This window comes from Mustela nigripes, chromosome 10, assembly GCF_022355385.1.
Source record: "Mustela nigripes isolate SB6536 chromosome 10, MUSNIG.SB6536, whole genome shotgun sequence".
Classification (NCBI taxonomy): Eukaryota; Metazoa; Chordata; class Mammalia; order Carnivora; family Mustelidae; genus Mustela; species Mustela nigripes.
In genome coordinates this window covers 19,546,930-19,567,458 of record NC_081566.1, presented here as the reverse complement: position 1 = coordinate 19,567,458, position 20,529 = coordinate 19,546,930, and the positions used below count along the sequence as shown (strand labels likewise).

The following is a 20,529-nucleotide window of genomic DNA, read 5'->3' as shown; positions in this document are numbered from 1 at the left end:
AGCTGCTTCAAAAATGGATGCCCTTGATAGCAAAGGGTACTGGTCCAAAATAAAATAGATGTGTTAGTTCAAATTTATCATGCTCTGGGAAAAAACAACACAAAACATATTAAAAACATTAAAATGACATTACCTAGTATTTGTTCCAAAGAGATCAAGATTAATAACACCAAGCCAACTTCAATGATCCACAAAATTGTTAGACTGGTCATCATACAGAAAAGAGCTACATCTTCAGAGAGATCCCATATCTTCTTAAGAAGGCTACCCTACTATGAACTCATCTTCCACTAAGATAATTCTTTAAAGAAAATTATTTCTTGGGACACCTGGGTGGCTCACCTGGAAGTGTCCGACTTCGGCTCATGTCATGATCTCAGGGTTCTGGAATGGAGCCCTGCAGTTGGGTTCCCCACTCAGTGGAGAGTGCTTCTCCCTCTCCCTCTTCCCATCCCCCAAGCACATGCTTTCTCTTTCTCTCTCAAATAGATAAATAAAATCTTGAAGGAAAAAAGAAAGAGAGAGAAAGAAGGAAGGAAGGAAGGAAATTATTTATTTTACCATGTTAAGAATACACTACCTGTTTACAGGGATTCCCAAAGAGAGGAAATTAGAACCAAATTCTAGACCTTTATAACTCACGGAGTATTTTGTGTAAAAACTAAACCGGATGAACTTTCTAGTCACTATTTGATCTGAGCATTTTTCATGCTAATTAGATACTGATTCTTTTCTTCTATAAATTGATAGTTCTTCAAATTACCCCAGTCCTCCCCTCACAGATATGTTCTTTCGCCCACATACTAGACCATAAAATACCTTCTTTTTTTTTTTTTTTTTTTTTTTTCAGCTAGGTCACAGAACCCAGCAGTGATACCTTTTCAGCATTCATAAAAAGAAACAAACTTACAAATGATCTTTCCTCATGCTTCTATCTATCTCCTTGTTTTTGAAGTTTCCAGTGGAATCCAGTCACATGAAGACCCAGAATTAGCCTTGGGGACTATCTCGAACACTCGTGTTGACCCGGAATTAGCCCTGGGGGCCATCTGACATACCTTGATATGTGACCACATCTGCACCTGGAAGCTCTCTGATCTCAAGATAATTAAAGTTTGCAGCACCACCAATAAGAATCTCCACTTTGAATCCCTTATTCCAGAAAATGGGCAGCTACACTGCCCCCTTACTGTCTGTCTGCTAGGGGAGGAGGGAGTCTTGCCTTCTCTGTTCCTCTCAGCCACCTACAGGTATCCCCTGAAAGACCGAGAAAAGAATCTACAAGAGGCTCTCGGATCCACAGGGCGAGGTGTATAATTCTGCCAGGGGGATGGAACAGGAGGACCTGCGGTTTCAAAAACTGCTCCTCCTATCACTGCTCAATTGCCTTCAAAGGCACTGAAGCCAGGCCTTAGGGAAGGATACAGCTAATTCTCTGGAGCCTGAGTCTATTCTTAATGATCTAAAAAAGTATGTCACCCTACTCAGAGAGATTTATGCTGACCATGTATATCTTTATTCAAAATCTGAGACATGACTGAACTAGGGACGACATACATCAAATCAGACTGTGGACGGAGAATCCATACTCTGTTGAATCCATACTCTCTTCTCATTTTAGAATTTCTGTTCTTCCCAATCTCTTTCAAGAATCTCTCCAGTTCGGGGCTCCTGAACGGTTCAGGGCGTCTGCCTTTGGCTCAAGCCATGGTCCCAGGGTCCTGGGATCCAGTCTCCCATCAGGCTCCCTGCTCAGTGGGGAGCCTGCTTCTCCCTCTCCCTCGGCCTGCCGTTCCCTCTGCTTGTGTGTGTGCCCTCTCTCTCTCCCTATCAAATGAATAAGTAAGTAAATAAATAATTAAATCTTTAAAAAAAAAATCTCTCCCAGTTCTTCATGGGCTATCCAGTTACCCCACAGTTCCTCCGTTTACCCTCCTAAAGGACTGGAATATAGTATATAAAATAAGGTGCCCCCAAATCGCTCTAAACCAGGAAGGATTATATATGAATATCATTTTATTTAATAAACTTTATATACTATACGGCCCCCCCAGTCTTCTAATGTCTTCCCTCTTCTGTTTATCTTTGATATCCTCCCTTCCTCCCTCCCTAGCTTTTCCCTTCTTCTCGGTCCCACAGTACAGAGCCCCTTTTCTTTACTATTAAATCCTAAACACAGGCTCTGCCAATAACCCTGAGCTATTGCTGTATCATGCTGATTTGTACCAGCTGTGCCTTATGGTGGCTAACCCCATACTTATAACAGGGTCTCCTTAGATCTTCCTCTGAGAACAAGATTCCACATATACATCTAAAAGTCATAACTAGTGGGGAGGAAACTGAGCCAAGAATAGTTTCTGCTTTGAACTACTGATCACATTAAATAAGGAAAAAAAAAAAATGCAACTGGAGGAAAGAAAAATGCTACCCAGAGTTGTAGCTTAAAGACTTTTCTTGGACACATAGAACCAACTATAAAGATGATCTACTCTTTCAAACATCCCAGTTCTAGATTTAATGTTAATTCTCTCAATATTAATGAGGGGGAAGGTAGGTCAGGGCAGAGAGTGAAGGAAAGGAAGAGTGTCATCATGAAGAATCCAAGTGACAATAGAAAGTATACTCCCAAATTAAAATAGAGTAGCCAGGAAATTTATCATGTAACTGGAGTTTGCGAGAAGGATGTTTGAGACTCACACAATTGTAGAAAACCAAGTGCAGGGAGCAACCATTGGGAATCAGAGGATAATGATGTTATTCTCTAACTTTGGGCAAATCACAATCTCAGATCAGATCATCAGTTTTCCTATCAACTCTCTCCCCGAGGAGTCACGGGCAAGGTCACCAGATGGTTTGTGTATACTGAATCGTCTGGCCCGTTTATTTTCCATTATGAAACCATGTGTAATGGTCCTGTGTTTGAACATGATCAGATATTGTGAATGACTGTCATTAGAATGTAATCACCCTTCTTCATCTCTGCCCCAGTGCAACGGTGTTTCAGATTCTTCAAACCAAATGCTATTTGTCCCAGCTCCAGAGGATAATGGACAAATGCTTTTGCTTTTGTTAAAGAAAAGTCTAGCAGGTTGTAAGATTTTGTATTGACTTCAAAAACTCTAGTTAACCTCAAGACCGGGGACACAAACATTGATCCATATGATTCGAGAGGATACCAGCAGGCTAGGAAAAATGTGATAGAGTTAACATTTTATTACAAAGCTCATCTACTTACAAGTTAGGTTCCCAAAGGCTATCTTCAAGTCTGTTTTTCTGTTAAGTCCAAGAGGACATTAAACAAGCCACTGCCCATAATCTGTTGATGGCAGGCAGAAATGGGCTGCAGCTCAGGACAGCCTCAGTCCATCAGTGAAAGTTTCTACATTTAAAATATGTAGGAAAAACAATATGTAAAAAACAGAACTTCCATACTCATTTTATTCCCCGGAAGTAGTTAGTTTTAAGTCTGTCCACTTAAAAATAGCAAGTGACATGATTTCAGCCTCTCCCAGAAAACACAGCATTCCATCAGACTTGAAGACTGAATTATCAGTTCCTGAGCACCAACAGTAGTGGTACAAAAATGGAGACCCCACCAACAGGGGCAGACAATGGTCTTGATATTTTGGTGGGTGAACCCTCCCCAAGAAGCATGAAACTTCTCTGGCCCTTCATGATCGGCCCTTTTCAAGACTCATCTCCCCCTACACCTTCCACTTTGAAGCCCATCTTCCACCCCATTGAACTACTCTTCCTTCTCCATCCCTCTAGGCACTACACCTGGGCACATGCTTTTCCCTCTGCATGTGCCAAGGACTTCCTTCCGCACCTGCATCTCTTGATGTCATTCACCCTGTTCATTCTCCAATGACATGTTAAAAAGGTCTTATACATCATGCCCCCTACACATCAATAGTCATCCTTAGCTTTTCCTCACCTCCCCAAAATCAGGTAAAATGTGACTCCTCTGTGCTGCCTTACAACCTTTGTCTTTCCTTTAACTGACCTGATCCCATGTGTGATGGCTTTATGTTTGTTAGTTTTAATCTGTATTCCTCGTTGGACTGTAAGCTCCATGAGGCAGGGGTTTTATCAATCCTGTTCCTAGTAGTTACTCAACAAATACTGATTGCAAAATGACTCAAGTCCACTATTCCATATTTACTATAGTAGAAATTGATTTATTTTAGATGGCTCATGTAATGATATCTGCCACTTGATTTAGTTTTATTTATTCACTTTTGACATGTTTAATTTTTTTAAGATTTTTTTATTTACTTATTTGACAGATGGAGATCACAAGTAGGCAGAGAGGCAGGCAGAGAGAGAGAGAGAAGAGGAAGCAGGCTCCCTGCTGAGCAGAGAGCCTGATTCAGGGCTTGAAACCACTGAGCCACCGAGGTGCCCCATTGACATGTTTAATTTTTAGAATTGTAAAACATGCACAGAAACATAAACATATATAATCATGTTCATTATTACCACTATCTATAATTGACAGATGTTAATAGTTTTGTATGTTACTTTCACTCTATTCAAGACTTTTCAAAGGGCCCAAACTCAACGGTTTTGTGATCAATCCTGAGTTAACTAGAGACAGAAAAATGGAAATAATATTAATCAAGCACTTGCTATGGGCCAGTCATTGTCCTGGATGGTTCACATTCATTGTATACTCAACCTTCCCCAAAAGAATATTATCATCCACACTTTGCAGACCAAGAAACTGAAGCTAAGAGGATTAACTACTTCCCAGAATAATACATCCAATAAATATTGGATGTATCTATGCTCAAACCAAATTCTAGCTGAATCCAAAACTCCATGAGGCTTTCCCCTTTATGGCCTACAACCTCAAATCCTATCATGCTTGGAAGGAACTTGCACTTTTTTATTTTAAGATTGTATCTGTTTATTTGACAGAGAGAAACAAAGCGAGAAAGGGAACACAAGCAGAGGGAGTCGGAAAGAGAGAAGCAGGCTTCCCACTAAGCAGGGAGCCCCATGCAGGGCTCAATCCCAGGATCCTCGGATCATAACCCAAGCCGAAGGCAGCCGCTTAACAACTGAGCCACACAGGTGCCCCACAACTTGCACTTTTTGAGTGAGAAATGTACTTTCACATATGTTATATATCCAATCATTTAGAAACGGCAATTAAGGGCTTACTATGTCATGTCTGCTAGCTCACAAATGCGCAGAAAATTAAGTTAACCAGGGCACTGCATTCATAAGCATTCTGGTTAATTTAGCTAAAGAATAAGAATTAAGTGGTGGGCCAATGCCATGGATGTTTCTCCACCGCACAAGAAATATGCAACCATGGGAGTAATGAGAAAATAGCATCAAAAGACTGCAGAGACCCCAAGGGGACTAGGGATGACAAACAGACAAGCTACATTCTGACGGGACTGGCCCCTGAACGTTTCTCCTGGTCCTACAATGACTACAATGTTGCAATTGTATATGAAAAGCTTTTACAAGGTGACTAGATATTTAAGAGTCATACTGAAAAACGGCCTGTCACTTATTACTTCTATAGTGTCCTGTGTTTTTGTTTTCATAATTAAAAAGAAATGAAACCAAGGGATGAATAATTTGGCTCTTTTCTCCATAGAACTCAGCTCTCAGTTCAAAATCTGATGGTTGCTTAATGGTCCCATCTGTGTGGCTCTCAAGTCCCAAGTTTGATCTAGTTAACCTCTGCATCCTCTTCCTTGTGGTTCCTGCCTCCTTTCAGAAAAGGGGTGACACCTTGATCGCTGTCCTAAAGGGATGGTGTGTCCTTATATGTATACTTTGTATCGACGAGCTTGCTACATTTCTTACGAGAAGTCCTGCTGTTTGGAAATCACTCATTTTCTGTGATGCTATTGTCAGCGATCTGCATTTCACTTAGTAAATTATACGACTTCTGGGACTCCAGTTTGAGATCCTAGCTCTGTGTTGCTTTCAGAGATCCCCTACTCTCAATTATTCCTTAAAAATAACTTCTCCTCCCACCTGGATAGGCAGGATCCTTCCAACACAATGTTTCAATCTCTGCCATTTTTAGCTCCCTTGATCAACATTTTTACTTTGAAACAATTCAGATTTGTTTTCCCCCTGTATTCATCCTACTTAAATTTTATTTTATTTTTTTTAAGATTTTATTTATTTATTTGACAGAGAGAGATCACAAGTAGGCAGACAGGCAGGCAGAGAGAGAGGAGGAAGCAGGCTCCCCGCTGAGCAGAGAGCCCGATGCGGGACTCGATCCCAGGACCCTGAGATCATGACCTGAGCCGAAGGCAGCGGCTTAACCCACTGAGCCACCCAGGTGCCCCCATCCTACTTAAAATGAAAGTTTTGAGGCAACAATGAGTTGGTTTACAAGCATGATTTGACCATAAGGGTAAACAAGAGTGGGTGGAGGGGTTATGTGCTTACTGAGGACTCTTTTCATCAGGCAATTTGTTTTTATTGTCGCTGTATGTTGACTATACACATATGGTGTTGATTTCTCAGAATTCCAATAAAATTGTAATGGTTCCTCTTAGTGGCAAGTACATGCCACAGAATAAAACATACAGTTCTGGATCTTGAGTCTGCCCTTTTACGATGTCAGAGAAACCACCACTAACCCAACCCCATCCCCCCACAAGCCGCCGCCAATTCTGTCACTTGGGTGTTCTCAGGTGTTCGTATCAACATATGAAAATGGTTGTTTATCTGTCCCTTCCTTTGTTCATTCATTCATTCATTCATTCAAGAAACACCTCAACAGTGTAGTGATGTAACTTTGAACAAGACAGACATAGCACCTGCTGGAATAAATGGGTAGATTATAGGCTTCTATAATCCAAATTCTTAACCGTCACCCATTCTTGACATGTAGGCTCAATCTTTCCAGTATTTGAGTTACTAGCTCAGCAGAAACCAGGAAAAACAATAACTTTGTAGTCAGAATGTTATCCAACTGTATATTATTTATTTTATTGTAAATACTGGTAAACAGTGGTCAATAAATAGTTTTATATTCCATTGAAAAAGAAAAAAACCATAGTTCCTCCTGTTAGGAGCTCACAGTACAGTGGAAAAGATGATAAAATAAGCATTTACAATATAATGTGATAAATATACATAAAAAAGGCACAAAGTGCTTTTCAAAAAAAAAGTTAGGGGAAAATGACAAGGGCACGTAACACAGTGTGTGGAGAACAAGGAAGATTCCCAGAGTGTGAGTGGCGAGTGGTTAGCTAAGGAAGCTAAGGTGAGTGGTTAGCTAAGGAAGCTAAGGCGAGTAGACGTTAGCTAAGGAAGGAGAAGGAAGGGCATTCTAAACAGAGAGAACAGTGTGATGTGCAAAGACACTGGGGTTATTGACATCGGAATGCATTTTTTTAAAGAATGCTAACCCTTAGGGCACCGGGGTAGCTCAGCTAGTTGAGCCTCCAACTCAGTGTTTCAGTTCAGGTCATGGTCTCACGGCTCATGAGACTGAGCCCCACGTAGGGCTCTGCACTTCGGGGTGTCTGCTTAGGACTTTGTCCCTCTGCCCCTCCCCTACTCGAGCACTCGAGCTCTCTTTCTCTCTCTCTCTCTCTCTCAAGGAAGTGAAAAAAAAGAATGCTAACCCTTTCCAAACAGCAAAGCCCACCCCTCCACCAGTCTTTACCTCACTGATATTTTCTTCATCTATAAAGTTTCCTGGGATTCCTAGATCAGGGTTTCCCATTACGTAGATCAGGTGAATTGCTCAGATGCCGGGTCACAAAGGAAGAGAGTTTGTAGTGAAGATTTTCAACTATTTCCTCTCCTGGGTCCCTGAGAAAGGATGGGCTTTTAAAATAGCTACTCACTGCTGTGGGAAGACATGCAAACTCTCCCACACACCCTGCATTTGTAACCCACGAACAAATGTAAATAATGTCATTTCTTCCTCATGTGTGCCCCCTTCAAGGGGAAACCCGCTTAAAAAGGACTGAAGACACTTCCTTTTCCTTTCATGGGAAAGATTTCCATCTGTAAACTCCTCTCCCCCATCCCCCCCCCCCCCCCCCGCCTCTTGACTGCCTCATGCCAAGCTTTTCCTGACATCATGGGGGTTTCAAGGGAACAACAAGATTCGGAGGTTTACAGTGAACACACTGTGGAAAACAATGGGCTGAAACAGAACTGCTTTGCTAACTTTTTCCTGGAGACTTACGATGCCCATGAATGCAAGCCCCATGAAGGAATGACTTCCCGGACCTCGAGAAACTTGTCTTTCTTTTCCCTCCCTCCTTTCCTTCCTTCCTTCCTTCCTTCGTTCCTTCCTTTTTCTTTTCTTCCCTCCCCTTCCCTTTCTTCCTTTTTGCCTAAGTTTACCTGCAGTCTCCTTTACTCTCTCTATTAAAATATGAAGAAATGTTCATGTCTGGTATGGTAAAGGCAGGGTTCATTCTAGAACTCGGACCCAAACAGAGCAGGATAAATTGATCACAACTGCTACTAAATTGATTACTACAAAAGAGCTTTCTATAGGAGAAAGTTCTCTTCCTCTCAATCCTGTCTAATTTTACCCTCTAGAAGGGTTTGCCGTCCCATTCAAATCATCACCTGCGCCACCTGAATCAGCAGCCAGCATACCACGAGGTTTAGAACACCGCCCGTGCACTCTGATCCCCGAACACGGCCCTGAGGAGCGAGTACGCACGCTGCTAACCTGTCACCCCACCTCACACACAGAGAAGGGGGCAGTCGAGTTGAGTGGTTCTGAAAAGCCCCTATCTGGTCACTACACCACGGATATTTGTGTATCTCAACACAGTGCTGTTTAGTTGGGCTTGACTGTCTTCCTGCCTGAGGGATCGCTCTGTAGGAACTTTAATGAGGGGAACCTGGGTGGTTCAGTGGGTTAAGCTTCTGCCTTCCGCTCAGGTCATGATCCCAGGGTCCTGGGATCGAGCCCGCTTCAGGCTCTCTACTCAGCAGGGAGCCTGCTTCCTCCCTTCTCTCTGCCTGCCTCTCTGCCTGCTTGTGATCTCTCTGTCAAATAAAATAATAAAATTTTTTTTAAATGAGGGAAGTCTCATTACAGTCAGGCAGTTGTGACCATCAGTGCCAATTCTACAGTCACTTAAAATCATAGAAAGGATCCTGGAGTGTGGGGCCTTCCAGATGGTAGGGGAAATCCTAAATCCAGATAGCAGGGATTAAAAGCAGCTGCTATCCAACGGAGAAGCCGATATGGTGTAACATTTTGTACTCTTCCCTCATCACAGATTTGTTCAACAATAATAAAAGTCTGCCTCTATTTCTTATTATGTAGCAGGCACTGTTCTGAGCACTTTACATATTAGAACTCAAAAAATTCTCATAACAACCCTATAAGTATATCATTTTTATAGAGGAGGAAACAGAAATACAGAGAGGTTAAGAAATTTGACAAATTCACACAGCAAGTCTGGTTACAGAGTCCATGCTCTTAGGCACTCTGTATGTTCTCTGTATTCAGTAAATTTTTATCAAGTACTTACTATGTGCCAAACACCATGAATATTATTGGACATATACAGATGAATAGGACAGAGGCCTTGAGGAGCTTACATTCTAATTTAGGAGAAAGCAATACATAAACATATGAGTCCCACTCACGTGATGAGTTTTATAAGATCGATAAGCAGACGTATTATGAGACCACACAATGTGGTCACTAACCCGGACCAGAGGAGTCAAGGAGGTCTTCCTTGAAGAGGTGGTACGCAAGCACCTTTTCATACCAAGGCTGAAATGTAACCAGAACTAAGATCTGATATGCAAAAGACCCCCTTTTGGTTTAGACTGTGAAACTTATTAAAAATGTTATGCCCTGGTCTTACCGTAACATGATCTTACACCGGGCAACTTGGGACTCTGGTGACAAGAGCCAATGAAAAAAATCAGAAGATATAAAGTTGGTCGATTGGAACTGGAGAGATTTACTGATGACAAGGGTGTGCCCCATGGTAACAACAGACTGGTGAACAGTGTTTCATGGGCACAGGAAAACACTGATGTGATTCTGGCAGGTTTTAATGTCCAAGGAAGTGACAAGTGCTCAGGAAATGGATAAAAATATCCAGGTTCCAAACAATCAGACTGTTCACAGCTGGACCCCAATCCACAGCTTGGGGGATGTGACTTAGAGCTCAGCTGTGCAGAAAAGAGAGCTACCAAGAATGTAGCAGAGTTTTAGGGACCCATTTAAATAGAACAGTGTTAAGGGCAGGGTGCAATTCTCCATGAGATACTGGTATACTGTATGAGAGAGAGCGATGGAATTCCAGCCACACACACCGGGCCAGTGCTTTGAGGAGTGGAAGAAAGTCAGGACTCAGTGGGCACACTGGTGTTTACTCATACCAGACACTGCAGAGCCACGCCCTCTGAAAGCAAGACTGGTACCATCTATTGAGCTGAGGGTCCTGCCCTGGCCAGGATTAGTTAAAGTCTGGGCAAGGAAACTAAATGTAGAATCATATTGACTTAAATAATTTTGGTAGACAACTTTGTGAGAAAATAAGCATAGAAAAATGAAGAGAGGGGTACCTGCGTGGCTCAGTGAGTTAAAGCCTCTGCCTTCAGCTCAGGTCAAGATCTCAGGGTCCTGGGATCAAGCCCCACATCGGGCTCTCTGCTCAGCTCAGCAGGGAGCCTGTTTCTCCCTCTCTCTGCCTGCCTCTCTGCCTACTTGTGATCTCTCTCTCTCTCTCTGCAAAGTAAATAAAATCTTAAAAAAAAAAAAAAGAAAGAAAGAAAGAAAGAAAAATGAAGAGAGACAAACCTGAGTTTGAACATTATTCTGCCACTTACCAGCTATGTGTCTTTGAGTATGTGCCTTAACCTCCAACCTTCAAAATCCTGATGAAAAAATATCTTTAGCTGTGACAGATATACTGATAAATATGAAAGTGCCAACTAAATACAGTTCTTGACCCAGAGAAAGTGCTCGATCAATGGTATTTTCCCTCGCTTACAGGCCACAACTGAATATATAAAATTCCATTTCTCACTTCTGATGATACATCTACTTTACTCATTCCATGATGAGTGTGATTTAATCTCCAAAGCATGCATAATGACCACATTACTATTTCTTCCTCCAAGAATGTGATGTTACAATGTGGGGTCCCAGTCCCGGTCCGGATAGAGAAGAAGAGGTCATATGTCCAATCTCCATACAGGCATTCACTGGTTTAATTTCGCGCAGAGAACATCTCTGTTCCATAGCCACAAGACAATGTTGCTTATCTTGGCAGCCTTCTCACAAATGTAAAACACTGAACACAGATAAGCCCAGTGGCACAGCAGATGACTCAATGCAAATTCAATGAGCAATGAGCAAAAAAACAAAATGTCATCACCACTAAGTGCTATCTTATGGTGAATCCAATGAATTGCCTTTGTACCCACAGCTGGCAATATTTTGGTGGATGTAACAATTTAGAGAAACAATGTATTAGTGTAAAATAATGATTATATGATTACATAAAGACTATGAAAATGTTTTGTCAATCAGTCATCAGGTTTATATCCTCATGCTTTGGGTTTATAGTGTAATAGAATTAAAACTAAGGAAATGATCTCAAGGACAAAGGATCTAGCTGAGAGAGAGAATTCCCATCCTGAAAAAAAGAACAATCCCAAATAATTCCCCACTGAGCACTGACTAGCACAATGTAGATGGAAAAGAAAGAGACCTAAGTGGGTGAGGTTTTGAAGTGCTCGAGGCTGTCCTTCACATGTCTGACAAAGTAACATTTCTAAAAAACAAACCCAACCATGTCACTAGCCCTGCCTAACACCCTTCATTGACTCCCCAAAGCCCACAGGAGAATTTCTGAAATTCTGGGTGGAGCACATAAGACTTTTCATTACTTGGTTCCTCTCAGCTTCATCTCTTGCCATCCCTTTTCTGCTACAAATGCTCCAAACTGCAGGATATTCTCTCTAAATACTACCCCTTACACAGTTTTCACTCTTCCAGGAATATTTTCTCTCATTCTTCTTCTGAAAGAAGCCCATGCTGGGCTCATGTATGCTTTTCCTTTAAAAATGAACTCAAGTGTTAGGCTATTATGTGATTAAGACATCAACTCTTATTGTATTAAGCCACTTAAATTTTTGACAATGTTTGAGAAAGCATTAGAGTTACTTTAACTAATATAGGTTTTATTCCTTTAAATGAACCCAAGACTAACAAACAAAACCCAGGAATGGCTCAAGAGAGAGAATCTACAGGGAATCCCCACTGCATCAAACTAGGACCCCAAAATGCTATTCCCTCTGCATTCAGATGAACCAAGAAGGACATGCCCTCCACAGCAATACCAGGAAAGTTGCTTATCTTAAAACATGGCACTGAATATGAGCAGGGATGGGCTGGGAAGGGAGGAGTCAATTCCCCTTGGAACTAATTATCATAAATACACCCACCCACAGGCTTTTAGCCTATATTCACATCGAGTAGTCTGAAAACTTCAAGGTAAGAATTTCCTTTAAAGTGACTTCCAGTTGGTAGTACACCCAGAAGTAACTGCAAATTCTCAACAGAGAAAGCTCCCTTTATTCCAAGAAAAATGAACCCACAGTCAAAAATCGTAAAACCACAAAAAAACAAAACATCATGTGCAAAAGACAACAGAAAGAACAGATAGCAAAATAAGATCCATAGCTATTAGAATTGCCAACTCAGAATATAAGACTATTATATTTAAATATAATGGAGGAGAAACACTCCTCCATGAATCTCTCTTGTTTCTGTATGTCTTGATTTCTATGCCAAATGATCAAGGCCTGGCTGATCCTTACCTAGATCATTTTTCAGGCCTGTGTTTGTAGCCCATTGTTAACCTTAAAGGATAAGGTAACATCTCCTACTAGGAGAAAGTGCAGGCTTACTAATTGTCTACTATAAACTGGAAAGTTTCCCAAAGTCAGTGATCCTTTCTTGTGCAGGCAGGTATCTAGGCCCTGGAAGAACTACAGCATAGGAGCCAATAAAAACATGCTGACACTCTGGTTACTGTTTCTTCTGTCTCTGAGACAGAGAAGTCTCATGTCTTCTTTCAGTATCTATTACCTTGGCAAGAAAACTTGCAAATAGCATAAGATCTCATAACCTTCACAGTTCTTGACAAATAGTCTTCTAATTAAAAACAGGAATATAAATGAAGACACTAAAAAATGACTATAAAATTTTAGAAAGAACAAAGCAGAACTTCTAGAAGTAAAAATAGAATAACTGAAATTTAAAACTCATTGGTTGGGTTAAAAAGCAGATTAGATAGAACTGAAGAAAGAATTAATGAATTGTAAAATAGATCTAAAACTAATCAGAATATAAGACAGAGAGAAAAAAGATAGCAACTCCAAAAGAGAGGTTAAGGGACATATGCAAAGAGTGTGAAAATCAGATATAAATCTTGTGGGAGTAACATATGTAAAATGAAGCAAAAGCAATTATTTGAAAAGAAAATTACAGAGATGTTTCCAGACTGATGGAAGAGAGCATTCATATATTTGGGAAGCCCTATGGGTTTTATTTAACCCAAGAAGTTAAATAAAAAGAAACACACACCTTAACACAGAAGAATGAAACTACAAAACAGCAAAAATGTAGAGAAGATCTAGCAAGTTAGAAAAGACATTATATCCAAAGGAATAAAAAAATTAGTCTTTTAGCTAGTTTACAACAGAAACAATGGAAGGCAGAGGACAATGGGATGTTTTTAATGTACTGAAAGAAAGTAACCTGGAATTCTATACCCATCTAAACTATCATTCTAAGAGCAGGCTCAAAATAAAGGCATCTTCAGACAAAAAGGAAAAAAAAAAGACTCTTGCTCTAGTTAGACCCTCAGAAAAGTAAATTCTTAAAAAAAAAAGAGAGAGAGAGAGAGAAAGAAAAAAGTATCTACGATGGAGTGATATATATCAAGAATTGATGAGTAAAGGATGAGATTCTATTTTATAACAACGAGGTCCAAAAAATTAAGAAATCTGACAATTAAAAAGTTGGCAAGGATGTAGAATAAGAAAAATGTTATGCACTGCTAGTGAGAGTGTAAATTGGTACTGTTTTAGAAAGCAATATAGCAATAACTTGGATGTACCCAACTAAAAATTCACCTAATAGGTATTAACCTAGAAAAATTCTTATGCATGGAGTACTCTTACACTAGGGCACAGACATGCATAACGATATTCTTAGCAGATTGTTCATAATGGCAAAAAAATAAATAATTAAAATGTCCATGAACATATGAATAAACAAATCATAGCATAACCACATAACAGCATATTATTCAACAGTAAAAATTAATGAATTACTACTAAATATCTTATAAACAGTGAAAGAAGTGAGTCACCAAAGAAATAAGACCTATATCATATATATATATGACCAAATAACTAGTTTGTTTAACTAAACAATGTTGTTTGGGGATACCTATATATTTTAAAAACATGAAGAATGATCAAACACAGCCTTCAAGAAAATGGTTAACTTTGCAGGGAAAGGAATCAAGGAAATAGGATACGAAGAGTCCACATATGTATTCAACAAATTGGTAAAGTTGTAGTTCTTAAGTTCATAATGAATTCACAAGTGTCTGTTTAATATTATGTTCTATAACTTAGATGTATATTATTTTGTAGATATCAAATATTACAATGTAAAGAAAATTAACATTTAACAAAAAAAGAAAAGGAGAAGAGAAAACTTCCTTAATTTTAGAAGTAAAAATCTTACAGCAAAGGGGTATAGGATAAAATGTTGGTGAAATAGTGAGGGTCAACTATTGAAGCATGCCCATTAAAGTCAATAATTAGACAAGATATTCACTGATTATCATAATGATAGACAATCCCCCAAACTAATCAACAAACTTATTTCAACCCTAGTCAAATTTCCAGCAGACTTTCCTTTTTCTTCATATTCACAGAACCTAACAAGCTCATCCTAAATTCATATCAAAAATGTAAGTTCCAAAAACAGCCAAAACAATTTTGAAGAGCAATATTTCAGTGGGACATACCCAATTAGATATCCATGTTTCCTTTAAAATTAAAACAGTCAAGGAAGCATCACACTATCAGAAGGTGTACGTAAAGAAATATGATACATGAGAACATCACCAACTTAAGAAGAAATTATGGACATTCAAAAATGGTGCTGGGATAATTGACTAGTCATATGGGAAAATTCATGTTAAAACAACAAGATCCCATTTCAAAACAATCAGATCAGCCAGTATTTAAAGGTCTGATAAGATCAGCAACTGGTGAAGATGTGGAGCGGGGAGAATTCTCATATGCTGCTAGTGGGGATATAAACTCATATCTTCATCTTGTTAATCAATCTGGTAATAACTAGTAAAATTGAAGGTTTTTATACTTTATAATCCAGCAGGCCATCTACAGGTGTCTATGCTAAAGAAATGTACTACACTACCTTGTATTGAAAAAAAACCTGGTATTAATAAGAGAACAGATAAACAAATGTAACTCAATCAAGAGAATATAAAGAAAAGTAAAATGTGAGTAAGCTAGAACTACTTGTTTCAAGCACAGAAAACAGATAAAGTGGAAACCAAATGTTAAGTAAAAAAAAAAAAAAAAGCAAGCTATAGAAGTAGATATAGAGTATATAACTTACACAAAATTGATAAGATGTAAATCAATATTATATATTCGATATGTGGATAACAGGTATGTACCATATATACTGAAATATGCATAAGAATGGCAAATGCCTAATTTGGGGAAAGGATTACCTAGAGGATACAGGAGAAGAATAAAACCAGGTGGCAGAGCCAGCAAGAGGGTGAGGCAAGCAAGGCACTTCAAAATATAAAGATGTGTTGACTCCCAAGTTCATGCAAGTGCAGGACACAAACCTACGAGAGAGTGCTTCCTTAAATGTTGTGCCCTTGGCACCTCACTCAACTGACCCGAGTCTTGGTCCTATTAGGTAGGTTTTGTAAAGACTTCAACTACTCTGTGTGTAGATTTATTCCTTTAAAAAGAAAAAAATCTGTTGGGTAAGTATCCCTACAGAGAGGGTTCACATTTTTGCTCGGGCAGTTTAAGACTGCACTTGTCAAGTTACTTTCTTGAACTGTAATGGTCACAACATGTGGATACGGGACACTTGGACTCCAAACACAAGTGCTGTGAGGAGTTGCTATAATGGTCTCTCATGGAAGATTCTTCTTCTCTTTACAGAAGAACCAGAAAAAAAGACATGTAACTGAGCTTGGCAGTGAGCCCCTCTCTTCCACGGCTTTGCATCTGGAGCAGATACATACATGTGAGAATGAAGAGAGGATGGGGAAAGATTGGAATTTATACCAGGGGTAGTGCCCTGAACAGTTCTTATTGACTTGACTCTTGTCTTCTTTCTAATCCAAGTTTTCAAAGCTTCTCATCAATTCTATGAGCCTCCCAATATCCTCCTATAATTTCCCATTTTGCTTAAATTCGTCAGGGTCCATTTCTGTTGCTTGCAACCAAAGAGCCCTAATGATACACTGAGGCTCATCCTGTCGAACAATGAATCTATATAATTCCACTTGTTATGATTGATCTTTAGGAATCAACTTTCTCACCATGATTTGATTTCCCACTTAGGACTGGAAGGATTCTAGAAGGAGAATGTCTACCTGTGTATTTTAAGTACTGTCAGTGCCACCTCTGTTGGCTAAATCACCGTGGCACTATGAATACCCAAGAAACACACTCCTAACTTACTGTTCTCCATTCATGGGTGGCCTCTGAATAAAAATCTGCCGAGCTTGTCTGTGGTGCTGACCGTACTAAGAACTAGGAGTCTCAAGTCAAAGAAAATCTATTATTGTACAAACTCAGTGATTTAGAGTTGTCCTACCTCCTCTGTCTTTAAAACTTCCCATATCCGAGCATGATCGTCCACCAGCCAGTGTCCTGTGCTCTCGACCTTGTTGGAAAGTTTGAATTTAGACGCCACTTGAGTAGGCTCTCCCATAGGTTTGTCCTCCATCTTGAAAGAGCCAGGCAGGAGGCATTACGGACCTGAGAGGAAGAATAAAGTGTGATTCAGGTTAAAACATTAATTACCATTAAAAAAAGATATGAAAGCAAATTCTCGTGCTTGATTTGTGGATAATGAGACCACTGAGGATGGTGTCACAATAGACATCAACCTTCATGGCCCCTTTTTATATTTTAAATATTCATTATTGCTATTTTAATGCAGGCTTCTGGAGGCAGGGGTGCATTCTGATAAGGTGATGGGAATTTTAGAGCAAAGGAAGAAGCATCATCTGCCTATTATCCCAATTTGCCTCTTTGCTCTGGCCCCCTCAGGTGGATGTAAGAGAAGCCCGAGAGAAATGTCTTTGTATGTCCATGCTGTGTGTTGCACGTGGAAAAAGTACTGGAAGTGGCGTGTTCCTCTTCAAACATCTATCGGGTACTTGTTTATACTTGTGTATGCCCATGCTAGGCATACACAAATCGTTTGGTAGCTTGGCTCTTAACCTTAAGAAGGGTAATGTCTCAGGGCAGAAAGGCTTATAAACAAGTAATCACAATATGGTATATTACGGCACTGTGTGATCAATGCCATAACATCATTTTTTTTCAAACTGCACTGGAAGCACAGAGACATATTCCCTTTGATATTTATCGGCTGCATTACTTTTCTGAGCCTTAGTTTCATCAGCAGTTGCTGTAAAGCCAATACTTAAAAAATGATACCAATTCTATAAAGTTTGCTTCCTTGACATCTTTCCATCCGCCACTGGCTTGTCTGGAATCACATGGTGCCGGCTCCGCGCCATCTTGTCCTAAGGAATCTCCTCGCCTCCATTCAAGTCCCCCTGAATCTATGCTTCTCAGGGTAACTTTTCTTTCTTTTTTTTTTTTTTTAAAGTAAATCTGGTAATGACGTCCCACCTACCTAAAACTTTCCCTAGGGAAGGAAACCCTAACTCCTCAAAATGGCAACCAGGCCCTCCTTTCCTCCACCATACCAGGCTGCCTCCTCGGCCACCGTTTCTGCCTTCGGAAGGTACGCGTGCATCTCAAACGTATCCCGTAGCTTCAGGCTTTCTTCGGGACATCTGCTCCCACCCCTCACTCCAAGGGAATAAAGCCCCCCTCCTCCTCTGCTACTCCCTCTATATACTCTGGAAAGGTGTCTATTGGACCACCTCTAACACTTTATTACGTTTATTTGCTTTCAGCTCTATTTCCACCTTCTGGTCTTTTAAGCATCTTGACACTAGAGATGGTGTCATACACAGAGTAAGTACTAAACAAACGTTTGAGGAATTAGTTAACTCAGGACATCAGGAGAATCCGGTGAAAATCGGGCAGCAGAGCCAATATTTTCAAATAACAGATGTAAAAGCCAAATTACGTCTTCTCTTTCACCTTTTGATTGATTTCTTTAGTGGGCTGCAGGGTCTTCAAGAGGAAGAGCCAAGTCTAACGTTCATCACGCATCCCCAAGCAGCTCACTGCTCATTAGTTAACGGACTAGTTTTCATGGAAATGGCTTCAAGGATCGGAGCCTGTCTGCAAAAAAGCAGGTCTTGCTCACTTAACCTACAGCCCAAATAAAAGTAGACAACAGTGAGTATTGATAAGCCGAGCAGGGGTGGTTGGTCAGAGGATTTGAGAAAAGCTTCTTTGGCAGCTGACTCCCTTCTCTGCCTCACGCGGTCCATCTGGAAACCGTGGAGAGCAAACCGTCTGCTTGCAGAGAGGCATGATGAGGAAGTTGCTAACCAAAACCACCCGCAGCCCTTCCACACGCGCAACACAGAACACAATCCTACTAGGAAGCAGGAAACAAAACCTTCATAATTAATGAACAAATTCACGGGAGAGGATATGCTAATAAATGATGCCGACACTTACAGCCAAGGAAATAAACAGAGCAGAGTCATGTGGAGGTTTCAGTCCAAAAAAAGGAAATTAAAATAAACAGGCACAGTGGAAACAGGCCAGATTGATAGAGAAGGAAATTCCATCATTGTTATTGGAGATAATACTGTAAACAACAAATAATAAATCAAAACAAAGTGGAAAAACTACAGAAGATGGTTTGGGCTCTATCCTCCGCGGATCATGGAAACCTAACTGGATGAAATAGACGAACTACAAAATCTCAGGGCAAACAATGGAACATCTGTAAGTGTAATGTATCCAGGTGACCCCACGGTGACCCCACTCCACCGCTGCCCACAGCTGCTTTCTCATCGCTGCCGTGTGGGTGAGAGTTGGCAAATTGTCAGTATTGGAGACTGAACTCTACTGTGTCCTGGCTTCCCACAGATTGTTCCTTGCCCTGTTTGGGGAGAAGATGCAACTAAATGAGTTTTAGACCATTATGAGGTCCTTGGGAACTAGGCATGGAAGCAGAAAGGCAGCAAGTTCTTTAGGACGCCCTTCAAGCCCTTCAAGATCCTCCACCCCATCTGAAATTTGAGGTCTTATTACCCATCTTCAGGACCTCTCCTCACTCAAAAAAAAAAGACCAAATATGCAACATATAGTGAGCTCCCATTTCATACCAGCCCCCATGTTGGGATTTTTCACATTATCTCTACACCATACAATAACCCAGCAAGGTAGACGTCCCCATTTTACAGCTAGGACAAATTCTACGCAAGGCAGCTAAGTAAGTTTAATACACTGCTGGAAAGTTGTAGAGGCCCCAGGTGCTTTCTCTCCTAGGTCAGGTCAGCAAAACCTCAACCCCCATCCCCGACCCCGTCACTGGTAGAATGAGACCACCCTCTCCTGCTCTTTCCCCCACGGATTAGAGTTAAAGTGTCACTGTCTTAGCTCACTGGCCCAGTAGTGCCCACTTGAGAGGTGGTGCATCTGATGAGTCAATGAGGGAAGAGTGGGATTGATACAGATCCTAGAAAACTAGATCATTCCTTTTCCTTTTTACCCTCATCTCAACTTTTTTTTTTTCTTTTTTTTCTTTTTTCTTTCTTTCTTTTTTTTTTTCTAAGTTAGCTCTATACTCAATGTGGAGCTTGAATTCACAACCCTCAAAAGTCCATGCTCCACCGACGGAGCCAGCCAGGTGCCCCAGCCCATCTCGGCTTCTGACCAGGGAATTCAGATGCTTTCATTCCACCAAACTTATCTCCCCTGTTCTTACTTTTCTTTTCCATTTCATGAAGTAGAGACAGTGTACAGTCATAGCCCTTTTACAGTTAGAAAAGGCATTTCTCCAGCAATTTTGTTTACAACTTTGCACTTAATTTTGCTTTTGTGTTCTCTGTGATCAGGTATCAGGTATCTGTGATCAGGTATTTGCTTTTCTATACAAACAGCTTCTTTTCTCTACCCCGCTTGACCCTGAGAACAACCTGCAGATGATAAAAGCCAAGTAAGGGTTCTGAAGATGAGTTTGCTTCAAATCCTAGAGCCCTAACATTCCCACCAAATTTTAAAGTTGTGTTTTGTTTTTCTTCAATTTGGTTAAATCCAAAGATCATATATATATATATTTTTTTAAGA

The 20,529-nt window shown here is 40.4% G+C and overlaps 1 protein-coding gene across 2 annotated transcripts in view; it reads right to left on the bottom strand.

Annotated features, from left to right (window-relative positions):
* Positions 1-20,529, bottom strand: part of RGL1 (ral guanine nucleotide dissociation stimulator like 1) — a 249,511-nt gene that overhangs the window by 139,395 nt on the left and 89,587 nt on the right. For both annotated transcript variants that reach the window (XM_059412756.1, XM_059412758.1), the window contains exon 3: positions 16,892-17,055. In XM_059412756.1, the coding sequence (XP_059268739.1) occupies positions 16,892-17,023 (132 nt within the window). In that variant the 5' untranslated portion in view covers positions 17,024-17,055. The remainder of the gene's footprint in view (positions 1-16,891; positions 17,056-20,529) is intronic.